Genomic DNA, 19,702 nt, shown 5'->3' on the forward strand with positions numbered 1-19,702 from the left:
ATATCAAAAATAACAACTACAGCACAACACTTCCATAATATCTGAATCCTACAGACAAAAAACCCCACCACAGTTCTAACAAACACCATCCAGTTCATGATGCCTTTAGGTGAATCTGGTTTACTGCATTATCTCTGAGGGAATGTAGGAACTGTAGAAACTATCAGGAGCAGCTGAGGAAGTCTCCAGCAATAACAATGCAATTAAAAATTAATATAAAAAGTATAAAAATGTCCGGTAATAAAATATAAAATGCTGAAAGGCAACACTTTTATTGGTATGTTTAAACATTCATAAAAGGAAATTGTAAAACTCAAGAGATGGCAGAAATAATAATAGTAATAATAAAAAACGATTATAAAACTGCAAAATCATAAAACCACGATGATGTGCAAACAGTAAACATTATTTGAGGTATTTTTTTTCAATAAGGTTTATATAGTTTAAATACAATTATATACTTCAAAATCAAATGAATAATAAATGAAGTATTTGTTTTAATTGATCTTATTAATTAAATGATTACATTTTAAAAGCATTATTATTATTATTAATAATAATAATATTATTACTATTATGATTGTTATCAGTAGTGGTGTTATTATTATTATTATTATTATTATTAGTAGTAGTAGTAGTAGTAGTAGTAGTAGTAGTAGTAGTAGTAGTAGTAGTAGTAGTAGTAGTAGTAATAACAGCTGTTAGAAGGACAAAGACAGGTTTAAAAATCCCAAAAATGTAATTTCTTGTATTACATTTAAATGAAAACAAATACAAAAATCAGACCTGAGATGAAAAACTGTGTTTTCTAATAATTTTATCAGCAAAGTGTCTAACAGTTTAAAGTTAATTTAAAGATAATGATTCTAGCATTTTACTTTAATGCATCAATGTGCTTGATTTTGGTCATATTTTAGCTTTAGGCTACTGTCTTCTAAAGTTCAGTTTTTAATACTGCAGAAGGAAAAGCTGAATGTTGGATAGGAACAGATCAGACTCGGAATAATTAAAATAATCAGCTTGGTTTTTCTATAGAAGAAGTCCGAGTCAGGGGACAAAGGCAAAATCTTCTTGGCTGTTAAAGTGGAAAGTTGAAGAAATGAGGAGAATGTTCCCAGGAAAGGCAGAATGGTGAGGACAGAAGAATTCAGAAGTGATCTTCAGAAACAAAAAACTGATCCAGAGTCAGCTGTTATCTGTAAAGACAGAAAGTCAAATTTTTGTTATAAAAAAACAAAATAAAAGCTAAAAGGTAATTTGAAGAGTAACGACCCTTTTTTAGTCAGCTTCATTGACTATTTCTTGGCAAAATATCAGTTCATTCAGAACTCAATTTTTCTCATCCAAAAAATGTAAGACTCTTGTTTCTCCATTTACCACCAGTCCCTCGCTTTGAATCTTTAGATCAGTTCTCTGCTATAGTACTTGTAGGCTATTCATGTAGACATTAAAACATTTAATGGTTTCTTAATTAAATAACTTTACTAAAAATGTTCAAAGACCAACTCTCTCTTGCCACCACACTCTTGATCTTGCGCTCCTGTAGTATTTCACAAACATAAGTGTCATTTCTATGTGACCAGTCTTTCCTGAGGACATTTAGGAAACTTTGAGTTTAATACGACTGATTGTTGTGCAGCTTACAATAAATCTCCATTAGACAAAACTGTAACAATTTTAAAAGAATATCTTTAATAGGTTATGTAGTATTACAGAGCTGTGGAGCAGAGCTCAGAAACCTAATTTCTGGCCCTTCGCAAATCGATTATTTTGTTGATATGGTTACAATTTCACTGCATACAGCAATAGACACCCCCCCCCCCCCCCCCCCAAAAAAAAAGGGCAATAAGTTGGGGAGGCAGGTTTCTGTTTAATGTGCTTTAAAAGTTAAAAGACAAATCTAAGATGCTCTACATCTGGGGTCTGCAACCTGAGGATCTGGAGCCATAAGTGGCTCTTTGGGCTTTCCACAATGGCTCTAAATAACTTTGGCTAAAAAAGGTAAAGAGCCAACTAAGGTTTTTAAATATAGTTATAACAAATGCAGATTTCAGCAGTTTTTCTGTTTTATAATTGTCCTGAATTTCCACTATTAACTCTAAAGCAACCAGTAAAATCTTTTTGTATCTTGTCAACTTGTTTACATCAGTTTTCACAAATATCAACATCCCATAGAAGAAAAATCTTATCTTTATTTAAAACCACCATAAAAATAAATTGAAATGGCTCTTGAAAAAATAACAACACATTTCCTATAGTAGATCCTAATATTTTTTTAAATTTTTTTTTAAATGGTCATGTAAGATTTATTTAGCTGGTTTGAGGGCAAAATGGCTCTTTGGATAGTAAAACTTGCAGATCCCTGCTCTACATATTAGGAATAATATCATCTAGAAGGGCCAGTTAAAGTCATCACTCTGTTAGTTAATTTACCCCTTAGAATAAATAACTTCATAAGGTCTTTACACAGCAAAGAAAAATATAAAAAAATCCCTCTAATCAGCAAAAATGTTCTACATTAGAAATTCTTTGTTTTAATTTGCATCACTTGTCTACCTTACCAAATTCTTTACAATTAACTAATGCACAGATTACAAAATTATTTAAAATTTTTTTAGGATTTTATGAAGTGACTTGGCCACTTCAGGTCTGAACTCTTCAATGTGACTTTCTCAGAAAATCATTTTGGTTTACAAACCTTGAAATATTCTTCTGTCTCTAAACTGTTAAAACACCCATAACCACCATTTTTTCTAACCACAAAACCCTGATTCTTAGACTCCATACATTCTTGTGTACTTGAGGGATTTTGAGTTTTACCATAAACTTGTCGACTAAAATTTACATTAAAAGGCTGATTATTTATCTTAGTCTTATTGCAGTGAAACAGTAAAGCCTCATTTTTTTGTATTAATTCATTATGCATGACTAAAAGCTAAGGCCTCAGTCCTGATTGGGTCAGACTGCCGTAAAGCTGCTGCTTTTACTGACCTGGAGTCACTTGTGGCTTCACTGTGGAAACCGAGGCTGTTGTTGTTGTTGAGCTGCTGAATGTCGGGAGGAGTGATGGCGAGGACTGGAGGCCACGCCTCCTCCTCTAATGGTTGGTTTAATGGACTGGGAGGAGGACGGATGATGGTACTGGTGCCCGGCTCTAATTGGCTTGGCTGCATGAACACAGGAATCAGGTGAGTCACTTAAGACCCTGCAGGGTTCAGATTTCCAACGAGTTTGCTGGAACTAGGGGATCTCACCAATCTGAGCAGAGTGTCCCCTCCTGGAGATGTTCTTGGACCGGACTGCCTCTTTGATCCGGTCCACTTCCTGCTGGTACCGCTTGCGGTCCCTCAGCGCTGACTCCTTGGCATTCTTCAGGGCCGTTTCTAGCATTTTCACTCGCTCCGCGTTAGCTCTTAGCCGCCGGTCCAGTTTGGGGAGCTCACAACGCAGGTCAGCGTTATCCCGGACGAGCTAAGAACACAGAGACTTAAATTGAATCCAGGTAAGCCTGTTTGAGGGCTGCACTTCATTACACAGATGTAATTCTTCATCAAACGAATAGAGTTTGTTAAACATTAGAGAACAAACAGCACCATTAAGACCAAGGACCAGATAGGTCAGGGATAAAGCTGCGGAGATCCTTAAAGCAGAATGAGGTAATAATGAAGAAAGGGGAATCCTTCCTTCAGCAGGGACAGAGAAGCTAGTTAGAGTAGCTAGAAGAAGGTAAATACAGAGCATATCTGGAAGCAAACCTCATGATGTTGGATTCAGAGATCACACTAATGCACTTTTCTTAAAATCTTAAAATTTCACATAATGAAAATCGAAGACTTAATCAAATTTAAAACTCTTGCGGTAGTGCACAAAGCAAGCCGTGATCTACTTCCCGGCAATATACAAAAAATGTTCAACAGTAGAGAAGATGTGGTGTTCGCACCAAACTTAAAAGTCTGGGGCTCAGCCAAGCTAGAGTTGTGTAGTGGAGTAGGTTAGATATAGAAATAAAAAGGAGTACCATGCTAAGACAATTTAAAAGCAGGCATACATATGTCATCTTTAAAAAAATATGCATGTAACCCAAACATTTAAATGTGATAATTTGTAACATTTTCAATAAGTACTACTAGATATCTTCTTTCTGGACAATTGTTTTCAAAATAAGACTCTGTATTCATGTAACTGTGCTTTGATTTGTAATGCCTCCTTTTATCAGAAGACTGCATATGTCATGAATAATTGTAATTCGGAGTAGGTTCTTATAAGTTCTTGAACTTCTACCTACTCCTTTTGAGCGCTACTGAAATGTCTTAACATCTCAATGTAAATCTTGCTTGTATTGTTGCTCAAAGAAATTGAAAAAAAAAACAAAAAAAACTGTAAGAGGCAGCCAAAGACTTGAAACTGTTCAGGTTCACCCTCCAGCAAGGCATCCACACTAAACATACAGTCAGAGCTACAATGGGATGCTTTAAATCAAGCCTATTCATCTGGTAGAACGGCCCAGTCAAAGTCCAGACCTAGATTCAACTGAGAATCTGAGACCAGTCCTGAAGACTGATATTCACAGATGATGCTTGTCCAATCGGCTATATTTGAAAAGAAAAAATGGGAAAAACATTCAGTCTCTCTTGAGGTCAAAAAGCTGGTAGAAACATACCCTAAAAGTAATAAATACCTACAAACTATTCACTAAGGAAGGCTAAATGACAACAAACAATGCAAGTTTTTAAAAAGGTATTGGGGAACATTTTTTAAAAACCCTTTAATGCTTTTTGTTTCAGTCAATTATATACAATTCCAATAAAATACACTAAAGTTTGTGATTTTCCCACATTAGAATGTAAAACAAGTGGTATTAATACTTTTGTAATGCACTGGAAAATACTGTGCATTCTTCAAAATAAAGCGTACTAACTATAATATGCAAAAATATTAACATTAAGTGTGAACCTGTTAAAACTCCTGATCCTGAATTGTTTTAGATCTCATTTACCTTGAATATGAGCAAACTTGTACTTAACTGCACCTTGCCTCTTTAAATAAAGGATCATGAAAAGCTTCATCAACATCTCCAAAAATCTTAACAACTTCTTCAACTGAAAAGTCAAAGATCTTTACAGAAACATAGATTAATGTGCTAAATGACGCTTTCTCCCCTGAAACAACGGAGCAGCTGGGTCGCTGTGATTCCTCACCTGCTTGTGGACTCTGCTGAGCTGCTCCAAGTTATTTTCTAGGAAGATGATCCTCTGTCTCTGAGCCAGACTGCCGCCGGCCTCGTCGCTGTCGTTCTCTGAGCTCTGTTCAACGCGGAGGACAAAACTTTCTCCTTAGCTCTACAGGTTTAGCAGAAATTTCTAAAGTGTCCTGAAACAGCTTCTGTTACTATAGACGGATAAATAAAAAGTAACTGGTTTACTGTTACAAGTCAGTTGTGTCTGATTATAACACCTGTTAAAAGTTTAATGTGGAAAAACTGGTGTGGCATAAATTTCACATCTGAAATCAATATGACAAAACCGCCTGACAGCCAATCAGTAGCAACTTAAATGTCAGATTCACAGATTAACACGATCTCTGTTACTTGATCAGAACATATCCAACAGAACCTGTCCTGCTCATGGCAGAAACTGAAAACTCTGATTTGTCTGTGCTTACGTTCTTGACTCGAGAAGCGATGTCTTGAATGAACTGGATCCGCAGGTTGGTAAGGGTCTGCAGCTCTTTGGTCTGGGAAATAAAAGCAAAATCATTTTCAAACCACTAATCTGGTCTATTTTATCTGAAAATGTAGATCAATTAATATGACCCAATGAAGCTCATACCACAGTTTCCTCCAAACCCTTCAGGTCCTCCTTGGCTTGTTCTCTCTTCTCATTCAGGAACCTGAAATTAAATCACAAGACTGCAGATTAAAAAACTGAATCGCAGCAGCGACAACAAAAGAAAACATGATAATCTCAGTAAAGCATCTAGCTTTTAAGATTCCAAACAAAAGAAACATAATTAAATTATTAAAGTCTGATTTTTAAGTTGCAGCGCCCCCTTCCATCTACATCATGTGAACGAAATCAGGTGGAAATAAACAGATTTTACCTTTAAACTCCTGTTGGCTGTACAGGAAGCAAAGAGGGACAAACTTACTGCAGTTTCTGGAGTCTTTGCTCTTTGTTTTGGTCCTCGGCTCTGAGTTTATCAAAATCCGACTGAAGTTTTCTGTTCTCCAGCTGAAGAGCCTGATTCACACTGAGAGATGAACACAGAAGCTTTGTTAGAGAAGATGAGACTTTACCATTCAGGAATTATGATCAGATAATTTTGTCCAGAAATTACAGGCCTTCTAAACGGGGTAACAGTACCCCCTGCTGTTTGGTCTGTACGTGCAGGCAGTATAGTGATGAATACTATCAATAAACACCTAAAAAAGTGCAAAACCTAATAAAGCTGAAGTTTATGTTTCATATCCATGGCATGATATTATTTTTGCTATGAGGTAGTTAAAAGGTGACTGCAGATACGAGTCAGGCTTAAAGCCACATATATTGTTGTTCATATCACTTAGTTAAAGATATGGCAATGTTGAAACAATCTAGTGTTAGAAACCATTGTTATATGTTATAAATGAACATACACACACATATATATATATATATATATATATATATATATATATATATATATATATATATATATATATAGATAGATAGATAGATAGATAGATAGATAGATAGATAGATATAGATATATGTGTATAAATTTATGTGTGTGTGTGTGTGTATGTTATACATTTTAAAAGGGATTTTGGGTCATTTCAGAATGACTGCTTCAATGCATTAAAGCAGAAAATGTTTACTTCTTCAAAGGCACTACAGAAAACATTTGATCACAGTAAAAATTTAATAATTGGTACTCTTTGAGATGATCGTTGTCTCTCTGCTTCTGCTCGATCTCATCACGGAGTCGACTCAGCTGTTTCTGATGCACCTCCCTGTGGTTCTCCATCTGTTCCTCCAGCGTTCTCTGCCAAACCCAAAGCAGCAGAACATCATATATCTTAAGGAACATATCAGGTTTCCTGGTAAAACGTATCACAATTTTTAAGTTTCTAGTCCAACCAGCTGGAAATCTATGATGATAATGATAAATATCTTCAATCAGAACTCTGTAATATTTTATAGAATCACGGGTAAACATGTAACATTAGTCTTCTGTTAAAGCTGTTACAAAATACACTCTGTTTATGTCTTTACCTGCACCGGCCAGAGGAGGGCGCTGTATAGCAACTATCATTCAGTACAGTTCAGTTTAATCAAGAGTAAACTGGGTTGGCTTATCAAATTATTAAAGTGAAGACATTGATAAGTGAGATCAAACTTTTTGAAGAGAGATGGCTGAATGAATCTGAAGAACCTGAATCCCTGACTCCCAGCTCTGTTTAATAATCTCCTGTAGATCCTAAAGAACCACGAGTGAGCATCAAGGCTCTTTACCTTCATCTCCACCGCGTCCTTCAGTCTGCTCATGTGTTCTTTCTCTTTGTCCATCACCGTCACCTCATGCATCTGACCTGAAAACACAAAGAACCATCTCAGTTTGGTAATCTCTCAACCAATCACAGAGCAGATTTTTATTTCTGTAAACATGATGGAGGCCCTGACCCTGAGCGTGGAGCTTAGCAATCTCCTCCATCAAAGCATCCTGACTCTCCTCCAGCTGCCTCTTCTTCTGCTCCATCCTCTGCAGGTCGGCGCTCAGGGACTCCAACTTGGCTTGAAGCTGCAAAAACAGCAACATAAAGACCCGACCACATGAACAACAACAAACCCCAAACCACACAAGGTCGTCTGGCACAGCAGCAGTAATATGAAGTACGATCAGAGTCAGCAGGGTGTCTTTTGGTACATTTTGGTGTTGATTCATAAGAAAACATCTGTAAAAAAGCTCATAACCCACAGAGAAAGGGTTCCTGCAGCAGCTTTGCTGATTTCAGATTAAAACCTTAATGTCCTCATATCACAGGTCCAGGTTTGCATTGTGAAATCTAATCTTTCAGCGAATCCACATTTTTACATTAAAGTGCACAGAAAACCATCTCAACCCTCACGGGGAATAATTAAAGATACACTGAGAAGTCCGCCGTTGACCTGAACCAGACGATTTAGCCATCAGTGAGTTAAAGTTTGTTATTTATAGTAAGAGAGATGTTGAAAATGAGGTCAGAGGAAACACAGAGACATGGAGCTATTTAAAAGGAAACAGCATGGTTTGTGGTTCCATGGGGCTGCAAGACAGAACGTGACTTTCTGCAGAGCCTTAAAGCAAAGCTGCTCTGTCTTATCCTGTTAGCTGAAGATCTGGAGATATTGGCAGTGCTCTAGATATGTCTGAGCTAAGGTAAGGATGCACTTTCTCTAGAGCACACACATGCAAATCGTGCTAATAACTACTGCAGGTTGCTAGTTCAACTCTGCAAAAATGGAACTAAAAGTAAGTAAAATGTTCTTGAAATTAGTGTATTTTCCTTGATTTGAGCAGCCAAATAAGACTATTTGCCAATGGGATGAGTATTTTTACCCCTAAGATGAGATAATTAGATATACGGCACTTGAAATAAGATGATAGAGATGAAATGTTCTTATTTTAAGTGCAAAACTCTTATTCCATTGGCAAATAGTCTTATTTAGCTGCTCAAATCAAGGAAAATACACTCATTTCAAGAACATTTTACTTACTTTTAGTTCCATTTTTGCAGTGAACAGTTAGAAAGCTAGGTTACAATGTGAACTGTGAAAAAATGTAGTCTTCCTTTAAAACTCACAACATCCTGTTTTACAGCAGATGCTCCCTCATGAATGGTCTGTTACCTCTGCTCTGTTCTTAAATCTTTTATTTCATAGTATATGAAGAGAACTTTAATTAGGCAAGTCAAAGCTTTACAAAAACAGGACAACCTGGATACACTTCTGATCGGTGTGTCTGTGACAGCCTTATAAAGCCGTCACTGGCCAGGTGTGTTTTACCTGAGAGACCAGGAGCTGGCAGGCACTCAGCTCCTTCTCGTTGGCCTCCGTCCTGCAGGTGTTCTCCGCCAGGTTGACCTCCAGCTGTTTGCTGCGGTTCACCAGAGATTTGACCTCAGACTTCATCTTACTGATGTAGAGGCGAGCCGTGGTGAACTCCTCCTCCATCACGCCGCTCACCTCGGCCATCTGGAAGCGTGCAGGAAAGAGTCTGTCAGGCTGCGAACACCTGCTGATGCAGCCAGGATGTTACAGTTCTCAGGATTTGCCTAAACGTCAGCGTTTGCGGCTGCCTGTGTACACAGTGAAGTGGGAATGGTAGTCTTACAGCTTTGAGCTCTGTGGTCCCGAGGACACTGCCGATCTCACTGAGGTCTCTGATCAGCAGGTTGAGGATGTCTGCAGACCTCTTCTTATGGTGAGAGCTGAGCTCCTGCAGGGCGGACAAATCCCTCTGAGCCACCTCCAGACCCGCCTGGAACGGCAGAACATTGTTGGAACACCACCCAGCATTTCCTGACATCTTTACACTGCTTAAAAGGTGCATGGCCACGTTATTTGACTTTTCAGACGGGGACTTTATTTTTGACCAGGCGGTTTAAAGGACTCACAGTTTTGTGTGCAAGCTCCTCGTTCAGCTGCTCGTTGCAGCGGTTCTTGTTCTCCACCTCCTGGCTCTTGTGGTCGTAGTTGACCGCGAGCTCCTCCAGCGCCTGCAGCACCTCCTTCACCTCCTCTTTGGCCGAATCGCTGTCCCTCTGCAGCCGGTTCAGCTCCTCCTGCAGACGTTCGTAGTCCTGACGGCCGGACGCCAGCAGCTGTGGGAGCAGAACACCAGCGGCGGTGAGGAGGACGGGTCAGCTGTGGCGCTGTAAGGCGGGGATCCCGTGTGAAGCGTACCTCGTCCTGTTCTATCAGCTGCTGTTTGAGCTTCTCAGAGGTCTGGCTGTGCAGGTTGATCTCATCATCCTGAAACACGAGTCCTTAGTTGTAAGGGTTCTGATTTAATCTTGTCATCGTCAACCTGCTGCAGGTAGAGGTGAAACTCACCTTGTCGTCCAGCTGCTGGTAGAGGTTGGTTATGAGCGTCTCGTACTGCACCTTCTCCTCCTCGCACAGCGGTACGGTGGGCGGGGCCAGGCTCTCGATCACTGCTGGCGTCTCAGCGGCGCTCTTCTTGTTTCTGTTGCTCAGCTGCTCCTCCACAGGCACAGCCTCACCTGGAGAGGTTCAGAAACAGTCAGAAACACCCAGCAGCTTGTTTTTTTTTAATTCACGTCCAGTTTCAAACTCAAAGTTACTAACGATCCTTTTATTAAAAAAGTAAATCACTACGGCCCTTCTTACCTCTGAGGTATTTTCCATTTCTAACTATCAGTGTCAAAAATAAAAAGTCAATCAGCAGTTTCTAAAATCAAATTTTTCTGCCTTTGAAACCTGGAATAATGATGTTAACCAGGATCTTAACTTCCAAAGAGTTGCTGAGTGAAATTATGGTAATCATCAAATGATTTTAAAGTTGAAATTAATAAAAATAATCATAATAATAAACCAGTTGGTGGCCTAGCACAGAGCAGGAGTTACTTTAAAGGGGCGTTTCCACTGCAGGAACATTTTCCCGTAATTTTTATTTCCTGTTGTTGTTCCCGCTGCAGGAAGCAGGGCTAAATAAAAGCCTCAGGATAAAAACTGACCGCAGACGACTCCTTTTAGAGATGTAGTAAGTTTTGGATGTGACTTGAATATCAGTGATTTACAGCGTTTATTTTAAAATACACTAATAAAACCAACCGACCTTTTGGAAATTTTAACTGTATAATTTCCATAAAGCACAAATCTACATTTTCGGCATGTGTGGAGGCAGGAAAGGGATGAATACATTTCTAACCGATATTAGCAGCTATTCTTCATGTCTTAGAGACTCTGAGCAACATGATAAAGTTAAAACTGAGCATAACAACAGCCTTGGTGCAGCTTTAGTCCCCCAGCTGATTCTCCTCACCTTTCCTCCATCGCTTCAGCTCATTCTCCAGTTTCTGGATCATGATGCTCAGACTTCTGTTCTTTTCCTTCTCCTTCTCATACTTCTTCTTCCACTCCTCAGCAGTCAGCTCCAGGTTCACAGAAACTGTGTTCTTTATGGTTTTAGCTCTGAAACGTGAAATCACAGAGAGAAGCACAGAGTCAGGAATAACACGCTGCTCCAAGAGTTCAGCTCTTAAACTGATCCCCCAAAGTTTCAGACTTTCCCGCTGAGAATGGAACCCCCTGAAGCCCATTCAAGGGATTTCAAAACCAGCTCTCAGTCCTGACCGCCACATCCAGTCTAATGTGGGTTAGAGTTCCTCCTGACGCTCCATTGGACTCTGTTCTTTGCTAATAGACCGTCTGTCATGAACACCACAGTAACTGTGAACTGTACCTCTGTCCGAACATGAGGGTGGACTTGCTTTCCGCCTCGTTGTAAACAGACGGGGAGCAGCAGATGATGATGGTGGTCCGACAGTTTCCTCCCAAGGAGTCCTGCAGAATCCTGGTCATCTTACTGTCCCTGTACGGGACGTGGGTTTTCTGCAAGCAGACACACAACACACTGAAGATGCGATCAATAATGGTTGATTACTTGGTTTGGAATCCTGCCCTTTCTGTCACTCTGGTGTCAGAAACATCTAGAACCACTTTTCTGTGTTGCAGCCTGTAGGATCATCTCTTCATTCCCTCTCATTAAATGCTTCAGTGGTCTTTGACCTAAACTCTTAATAAAGAGCAGAAGGCATGCTAAATCTGTTTTAGAGTCTCTAATATTGAATCCTATACTTTGTAACAAGTTCAACATTCATATTCTCTTTGAGCGATCTGTCTTAACGAAGCCTAACAGTAAAAGTTACACTGAAGTGGTTCAGAGGAGGTGCTTATGAACTGACTGAATCAACCCAGGGTTAAAGACTGAGGGTATCTGTGCGTTTATGAACAACATGCAGAGCTGAAATAGGACAACCAATCACAATGAAGCGTTGTGTCAGTCGTTGTGTCCTTGGGTAAGGCACTTCACCCGCTTCAGTCTACCCTGGTACAGCATGATGTAGCTCACCATGGTCTACATCTCTACTCTTGACACCAGCTTGGCTTTACGAGAAAAACTACTGAACCCTCTATAGTTCCCTCTATAGACCTCTATTCTGCTTTCATTGTTCCAGCTCCAGGTCTTATCCTGCTTAAATAAAACAACTTCCCTACAGCATATCATCTGGTCATTGCTCACCGTTCCTTCACTCAGCGCAGCAATGACGTTCCCAAGAGCAGACAGAGACTTGTTGATGTTCTTCGCTTCATCCAGCACAGACCCTTCTGCTCCAGTTTTGCTGACCTGAACAATAGCATCAAAATGTCAGAAAGGGAAATACTAAAGAAAAAAAGATTAGCTGGGAAATCGACGGATTAAAGAATACGGATAGAGGGACCTCTGGATGTTTTGGAGAGTTACCTTTTGTTAGTTTATTGCAAACAAAAATACCACAACTAGAAAACACTGAAAAGTCTTTGGTCAAAATGGCCAAGAGGATGAGAGAAACAAGGTTAGACCTTCTCGCTCCCTGCCAGGTCGACCAGATAAAGTTTCCCAGACAGTTTCATCTCCGTCTCCACGTTCTCCTGCTTGATGTTGATCAGGAAAATACTGTGACTGCGAGAACTGTGCTCGTTCATGTCTGCAGGAAGAAGACGGGTGAAGAACAGATGCGTCAGCTGGAGATACAACAGAGGAACAGCGCAGCCCTCGTCTGAGGCCATGCACACCACCATAGCCGCTGTCTTTTCAACCAATGATGCCACATTGGTTCCCAATGTTTTCTATGTTCTGACTTTAGGAACACATGCTGACTATTGACAGAGCAGAAACACCAAATAGTATTCTGTTCTAGCTTCAAGAAAACAGTGTCTGTAGCTGCACTAATAGAGAAGTGGTTATAGTAATACTTCAGTAATATCAGATGCACTGGAACACCTACTGGTGACAGCGACGTGTCTGTTTGCTTTTCCTTCGTCGATCACGTCCATCACCTCCTCGGGACTCGACACAAAACGCTCAGTGCAACCCTGACAGCAAACATGGAAGACATCAAACACGGGCTGCTACTACAGTTCTCAGTTTTAAACAATTAATTAAATATATCATTATTGTAGTGCTTTGCAAACATGCACAATATACAGTCATGGGTCAAAGAATGTCTCCATGACACCTTTGCAGCTTCTTTAGTAGTTAGGGGCGTGTCCATCATTATGACCACTTTGTATATGCAGGAGTTTTGGTCGTTACCTTGTCTGGACCAAACAGTTGTGTGTTTACACAGTGCCAAGAAGGAGAGGCACAAGTAACAACATTATAATCAATCTGGGAAGGGTTATAAGTCATTTCTAATTTATTAATCCACCATTCTTTCAAACTGTTATTCAAAAGAGGAAACATTTGGGTTAGATACCAGTGTTTGAAACTAACCTAAATGCAATGCTTCCAGAGTGCTAAGAGATATTAAAAAAACCAATATTCATCTGGAAGTCTATAGGCCTCAGTTTGTAAACAAAATGTTTAATAAATGTCAGGAACATTAGAAAAAAGACTGAACTATGGAGAAATGCCTTTCTCTCTATAAAAGAAAATGGCTGCACCACTTAGGCTTGACAAGTACAGATGTGTAAAATTAATGCACAGCACTGGGTTTGGAGAAACCCAAACAAAGCCTATCACTTACATTAGATGTCAAACATAATGGTGGAGATGTGGGGGGTTTGCTTTGTAACTGCCAACAACGGCGGGAATGGAGACTTTGTTTGTCCTCAAGATTACTACAAAAACATTACTACTGCAGTACTCTGCCTGAGTTGTGCTGATAATAATGTTCTAATGGTAAAGCAGCACTGACATATTGTTTCATGTGATGTTGCAAAACTGCTTTGCTAAAACTGGAGTTCTAATTAAAGCTACATGTGACAAATGACGTGGTAATGATAATGTTGTAAAACACTAAGTAGTTAAAATGTTATGCGACTGAGGTACCTTGACGTAGGGAACCCTGTTTTTATCCTCGTGAACAGCCAGGTTGGTCTTTGACACTGAAACATTAAACTTTGGTCAGTAAATGTTAACGAACTCTTGGACCTTAAAAATCAGAAAACAGATGAAACGCCTCACCATCCAGCAAGTCTCTGATTTTATCCAAGTAGATTTCAAAGTAGGAGACCTGCAGACAGAGAAGATCGCATAAATGATACATGCAAACATTTCAGAGCACTGGTATGCAGTGCTCTGAAATGCTCTCAGGTCAGCTGGAACCTAATAGTGTTACTGATGATCTGATCACCTTGATGTGGAACTCCAGGTTCTCGTCCATAGAGTAGATGTGGTCAAAGATGTCCCTGGAGATCCGGGGGATTATCCCCATCATGTGGGGGTCATGCAGGGTCCCCTGAAACACAACATCATGTTCACAAAGACAAACCAACATGATGCATCACTCAGCAGCACATTTACCTCCATGGTGTGGGTCTTTCCTGATGACGTCTGACCGTAAGCAAAGATCGTTCCATTGTATCCTCCCAACACGTCTGAAACACCAGATAAAGATACAAACCACTGATGTAACGGCATAAAAAACCAACCAGGGAAGAAAACACCATAAAACACGAAAGACAATCTGAAACCGCTGAAATTTAATTTAATTTCTAAAGAAACCAATGCTCATAATACAATCATATTATGTATTTCAGCCTCACCTTTGACAATCTGTTTAGCACAGGTGTCATACACCTGAATCTGTTCAGTGCTGGGAGGAAAGACTCTGTCGAACACGTACGGCTTTCCCTGAAACACAGGAAAGACTTTGTCAAAATAAAAGACTCTCTCAAACACACACATATGAATATAGTTTCAATAAGTATTCAGCTACAGCCAAAGTTCTTAGATCACGCCACTCTCAGCTCTTCAAAGATTCAAAGATTCTTTATTGTCACCCCGTCTTACCGTGGTGACATTTCTTTTATGCCACTCCGGCTAAAAGTACACATAGTAAGAAAACCAAACAGGCAATGAACAAGGATTACAGTGTGTTTTTATTATAGCGTTCAAAAGATTAAAAAAATTTAAAAGATGAACATTTAAAAGTTTGTATGAACTAGTTGTCCTTCATGAGTCACAGCTAGTGACAATACAATGAGTGATAATAATGAGGTAGTAAGGTGCTTTTGTGCAATGATGATTTGAGGCTTCATTTACAGAAATATGCATTTAGATATTCAGAGATAATAGTGTGCAGGTTTCTTGTTTGTAGTTTTCTAGTTTGTAAATTTGTTACTTGTGGTTCATTGTGGGGGTCATTGTGAAAGCTTTCCCCACACCTAACCTTTTAGGCAAAGTACATTGACTGTGAGTACTTGGTCACAAAAATCATCAGACAGCTGATGTAATCTCTTTGGAAGGAGTTGGATGGTGGAGCCGCGCACACTGAGGAGTTGGTGGCGTAACGCTGCGCCATGCGTTTATGTAGTCGTTTAGTTTCTCCAATGTAGGAGTCTGAGCAGTCCTCGCTGCATCGGACTGCATACACAACGTCGCTCAGCTGGTGTAGAAATGTTTTCAGAAAAATACTGAGTTAAAGTCCAGTTGTCTCCAAGAGCCCGTTTGTGGCTGTAATGCATTTAATTGAAAGAGGGAGAAATTATCAGAAGACTCTAAGTCTGACCACAACAAACCCACAGCCTTATGTCTTTGTGCTTACTGATGCCTTTTTCATAAAAAGGATGTGCATAAAACACATCTGCGAACACATCCATGGGTGTTTGTGTGTCTGCTGCTGTGAATCTCGTAAAAACCTCTGTAAGCTGCTGACATTTGAAGGTTGGAGGGTTTATCATCAGCCAACAGATCCGCAAACATCAATTCAAAGAACACAGAGAGTAGAAAATGCACGCTACAAGAAATAGAGACGCAGTATTTCAAGCTAATGAAAAATAGAACAAACCATTCTGTGGATTTGTGTGAGGCTCTGGGAGCTGAGCTGTAAAGCTGGACCAGGGGAAAAAATGGCAGGACTAACCAGGACTCTCACTGTGATGAGCATAAAAATGTTACATTTTAAATGGCTGCAGGTCAGACACTGATTTCGCCCTTAATTGTTTTTGTAGCTGCTTTTATGTGTCTTAGCAAATAAATATGAGCACCGAGCTGTGAATTGGGACATGATCATCAATGTTCTGTAGTTCTACAGGCTGTAGAAAAGACATTTTCTTGATTCAAGTTCAACAAACGCTAAGGACAAGACAATATATGTGTACGGCTACTAAAGTCTCAAAGTCGTGAACCAGTGATCATCTGATACTTAATCGCTCCTTGCAAAACCAGCATTTACCCAAACCCTGTTGTTTCTCCACTTCTTAAAATCTGCCGTCGTCTGACCAGAGGTGTTAGCATCTTTAGTTTTTAAAAGCCTTTGAACAGTGGGTGTGTCTAGAAATTTAAGAACTCGTTGTTCGCTCACAACAGCATGCAGTTTGCTTAAAGTTCCAAATAATAAGTAGAGGATGTAAAACTGACCTGACAGAACCTGATTCTCAAAAACACCTAAAAATAAAAAAGCATCCCCAAATTCAGTTAGATGCTGTTCTTACACCCTTTGGGGTAGATGCAAAAGCTTGGTGTCTTTGTAAAGTTAACACTTTAGATTTCTTAACTGAGTAGTCCAATGTGTTGTACTGGTAAGCAGTTTTTAGTTATTTAAATTTGAACACACATAGATTATTATTTTTTTTGTTCTTGTTTTTTTTCTTGGTCATGCAGCTGCAGACTGCAGAAATAAAGTCACAGGACAAGTTTTTCTATGACAGGTTCATTTAAAGTCAGTATTATCAAAAATGACTATTCTGGACCTTTTCTTCTACGGTTATGTCCAGGCGTTCTACGTGTTATCAAAATACATCCAAACTGTGTCAAAATGGAGAGGCCAACTTCAAAAGGCTGTAACTCCTGTTACAGCGATCTGGCCTGTAACTCAGGCCAGATCGGCCTGAGCAACGTGCAAGAAATCAGAACGAGGAGGGAGTTTAGGAAATGAGCTATGGTGGATAACATTGGCTCTGGAGAAACTGCAGATCAATGCAGTTTGTCAATAGCAGTGCCAATCAAAGGAGGAGGGCCTAGACAACCATTTTGAAAGCAGAGTCTTTAAAAAAGAAGCCTTAAGGGCAAACTACAACACTTAGAAGTCATAAATATGTTCCTTTGAGGCACCGGTTTCTCCATGACAGTTATTAGTAGTAGGTCACGCTTACTCTTTATTTGTTGACTCTGCATTGAACAAAACTCAACCATGTTTTCACTAAAACACCTTTAGAAGAGTTTAAATCTTATCGGGTGGAGTTTAGGTTTTCTTTAAAAGTAGGACACAAAGAGTAATTTGTTTTTTATCTGACAAACTGTGTTCTTCTACTTGCTCACCACAGTTTATTAATACACTCTGGTCCCTGACCATGCCATGAATATCTAAATACATTTTCTCTTTTTGAAGGCAAAGTTCAGTTCTACCATGAAGTCACTAATTCTGGCCTGATACAGTCAGCATCAGCTTTACTGGCCCAGGTTTGTGCGATCAAAGAAGGAATTTAATGTGTTTGGAATGCTCACATCATACTAACATTAAATATGTTCTAGAGGAAATAAAATAGGGATAAAAGAGCTGTAGTACATCACAACTTATATCTAAAGAGTAGCTGACTACCCTGCCTGTAAGGTGTTATTTGTGTTCATCAGGGACAGCCTGGGAAGAAGAAACTGTTCCCTGAAGGTAAAAGTCTAAACAGTTTGTGACCAGGAGGTGTGAGGTCCTGCAGAGATGTTAGAGTAGCTGCCCTTCTCCTGAAGCTAGGCCTGGACTATCTAAGTCCTATAGATTTTCCTTAAATAGAGATAACTACTTTGTAACAAGTGACTAATACTCTACTTTCTATAAAAATATGACAAATTGTCAAATTACTTAATTTCTTATAAAGTAATGATTAGCTTTGTCAATCATTACTTTGTAAGTAACGTAAGTATGTATTTACCGAAAATAATTTACTTGTAATGCAGTTGACATTAGCTCCTTTCACTAAATACTTCAAACTGGGACATCTGCTAGTTTTTGTGTGATTTCTGAAATATGTCTGCGGTGTGCTGAAGTCTTTCTGCAGCTTTACTCCTCTGAAACCCAAGGGGAGAGAGGATAACATCAAAACTGTTGACTTATTAAGGGTCAGCTGACTTTTTACAAAAAAGGGTGGAATGAAGCCATGCCAGACAGACTGTTTGACCGTCTGGCTGCTGGATCTAAGGCCAAAACACAACCAGGATCACTTTGTAATAATGTGCCAGAACTTGTCTTTAACACACAGTGGACGGGTCATGCTGAGTAGATTTTTACTGTCAAAGCTCCAACTTGTGATCGAAAAAATGTGTTCCTTGCACATATCTCATTAAACATCATGGCTTTAACTTTTCTTTCCACAGCTGATTATTGTGATTTATGGTTATGTTATGCCTTTATTCAATTACACTTATTAGACACTGATCTGCCTCTGAAGGTTACCTGGAGAGGAAAACATTAAAGACCTTACAAGAGATAGTTTTGTGCTGCAAAACCCAAATAAAGACACAGAAGAGGAAAAGCAACAGACTGAAATATTCATCCATCCATTTTCTGACTCGCTTATCCCTCATGGGGTCGCGAGGGGTTGCTGGTGCCATTCTGTCCAGACTGAAATATATTACAGTTCATACAAGTCATGAACAAGTTTATTACCTGTAGCTTAATGCCAACATTTATGACTCCCTATAGTTAGTTTGGAGTTTTTTCTCTGAAGTTTTCCTGGTCTTTTCACTGCCTCCTGTTTAGCTTGTAAACAAAGCTTAGTTCAGCTTTAGTCTACAGAGAGAAGTGAATAGTCCAAAGCCTTTTACTTCTTGGCCTTGTAAACAGCCTTTAACTCCATGTTTATTTAGGTAGTGCCATGTCGGTTGCTGATGTCTGTGCTGATGCAGATCAGTTTAATTGGATTTCTCTCAAATTCAAAGTCAACAGGTTTTCAGTAAATAGATACTTTCCACCTGATCCAGACGCAAATACCTGAAACAAACAAAAAAACAAAAAATAATAGAAGGGTTGATTTCTTCTTTATCGTCTGATGGCAACAAAAATGTCAACAGCGATTGATCTCAAAGCATCCGTCAACCCATCAATTACGTTTAGTGATCCTGAGTCAGTTTCCTGCTGCAAGTCTGTCTGTTTCAATAAGATGCCTGTCGTCATGGTGACTGCATCTCTGCATCCCCAGGGAGACGGCTGAGATGACTGGACCAATGAGACGGAAGAAAAATGATTGCTGCTGAACCATGCCAGGCACACAACACACACACACACACACACACACACACACACACACACACACACACACACACACACAACACACACAACCAGCCTCACACTGAGTTCAACGTCTGTTCAGTCATTTTCACTGCATGGATCAGAATCTGTTAGCAATCATTTCTCTCATCATGTCATCACGTGACCTCTGTTGGCCTCTACCTGCTGTCATGGCAACAGGTTATTTCCCCATGAGGTCTGTTAGAGGCTCCATCCCCCTCTTTTTTTGTCTGA

At 39.6% G+C, this 19,702-nt stretch overlaps 1 protein-coding gene across 1 annotated transcript; it reads right to left on the reverse strand.

Moving 5' to 3' along the window:
* Positions 1 to 623: 623 nt before the first annotated feature.
* Positions 624 to 14,880, reverse strand: LOC105935638 (kinesin heavy chain; the record flags this gene model as incomplete). The annotated part of the gene is given in 25 exon segments (XM_036139609.1): positions 624 to 1,196; positions 2,992 to 3,167; positions 3,255 to 3,471; positions 5,199 to 5,303; positions 5,662 to 5,733; positions 5,829 to 5,889; positions 6,148 to 6,249; positions 6,914 to 7,023; positions 7,494 to 7,570; positions 7,662 to 7,779; positions 9,024 to 9,212; positions 9,352 to 9,498; positions 9,635 to 9,841; positions 9,924 to 9,992; positions 10,074 to 10,243; positions 11,026 to 11,174; positions 11,446 to 11,594; positions 12,286 to 12,390; positions 12,606 to 12,730; positions 13,031 to 13,118; positions 14,077 to 14,132; positions 14,212 to 14,260; positions 14,381 to 14,485; positions 14,551 to 14,624; positions 14,793 to 14,880. Coding segments are annotated over 24 exon segments (2,790 nt in total), but the record flags the coding sequence as incomplete, so codon positions are not given.
* Between the last annotated feature and the right edge of the window lie 4,822 nt (positions 14,881 to 19,702).

The sequence above is a fragment of the Fundulus heteroclitus genome, chromosome 7 (genome assembly GCF_011125445.2).
Source record: "Fundulus heteroclitus isolate FHET01 chromosome 7, MU-UCD_Fhet_4.1, whole genome shotgun sequence".
NCBI lineage: Eukaryota > Metazoa > Chordata > Actinopteri > Cyprinodontiformes > Fundulidae > Fundulus > Fundulus heteroclitus.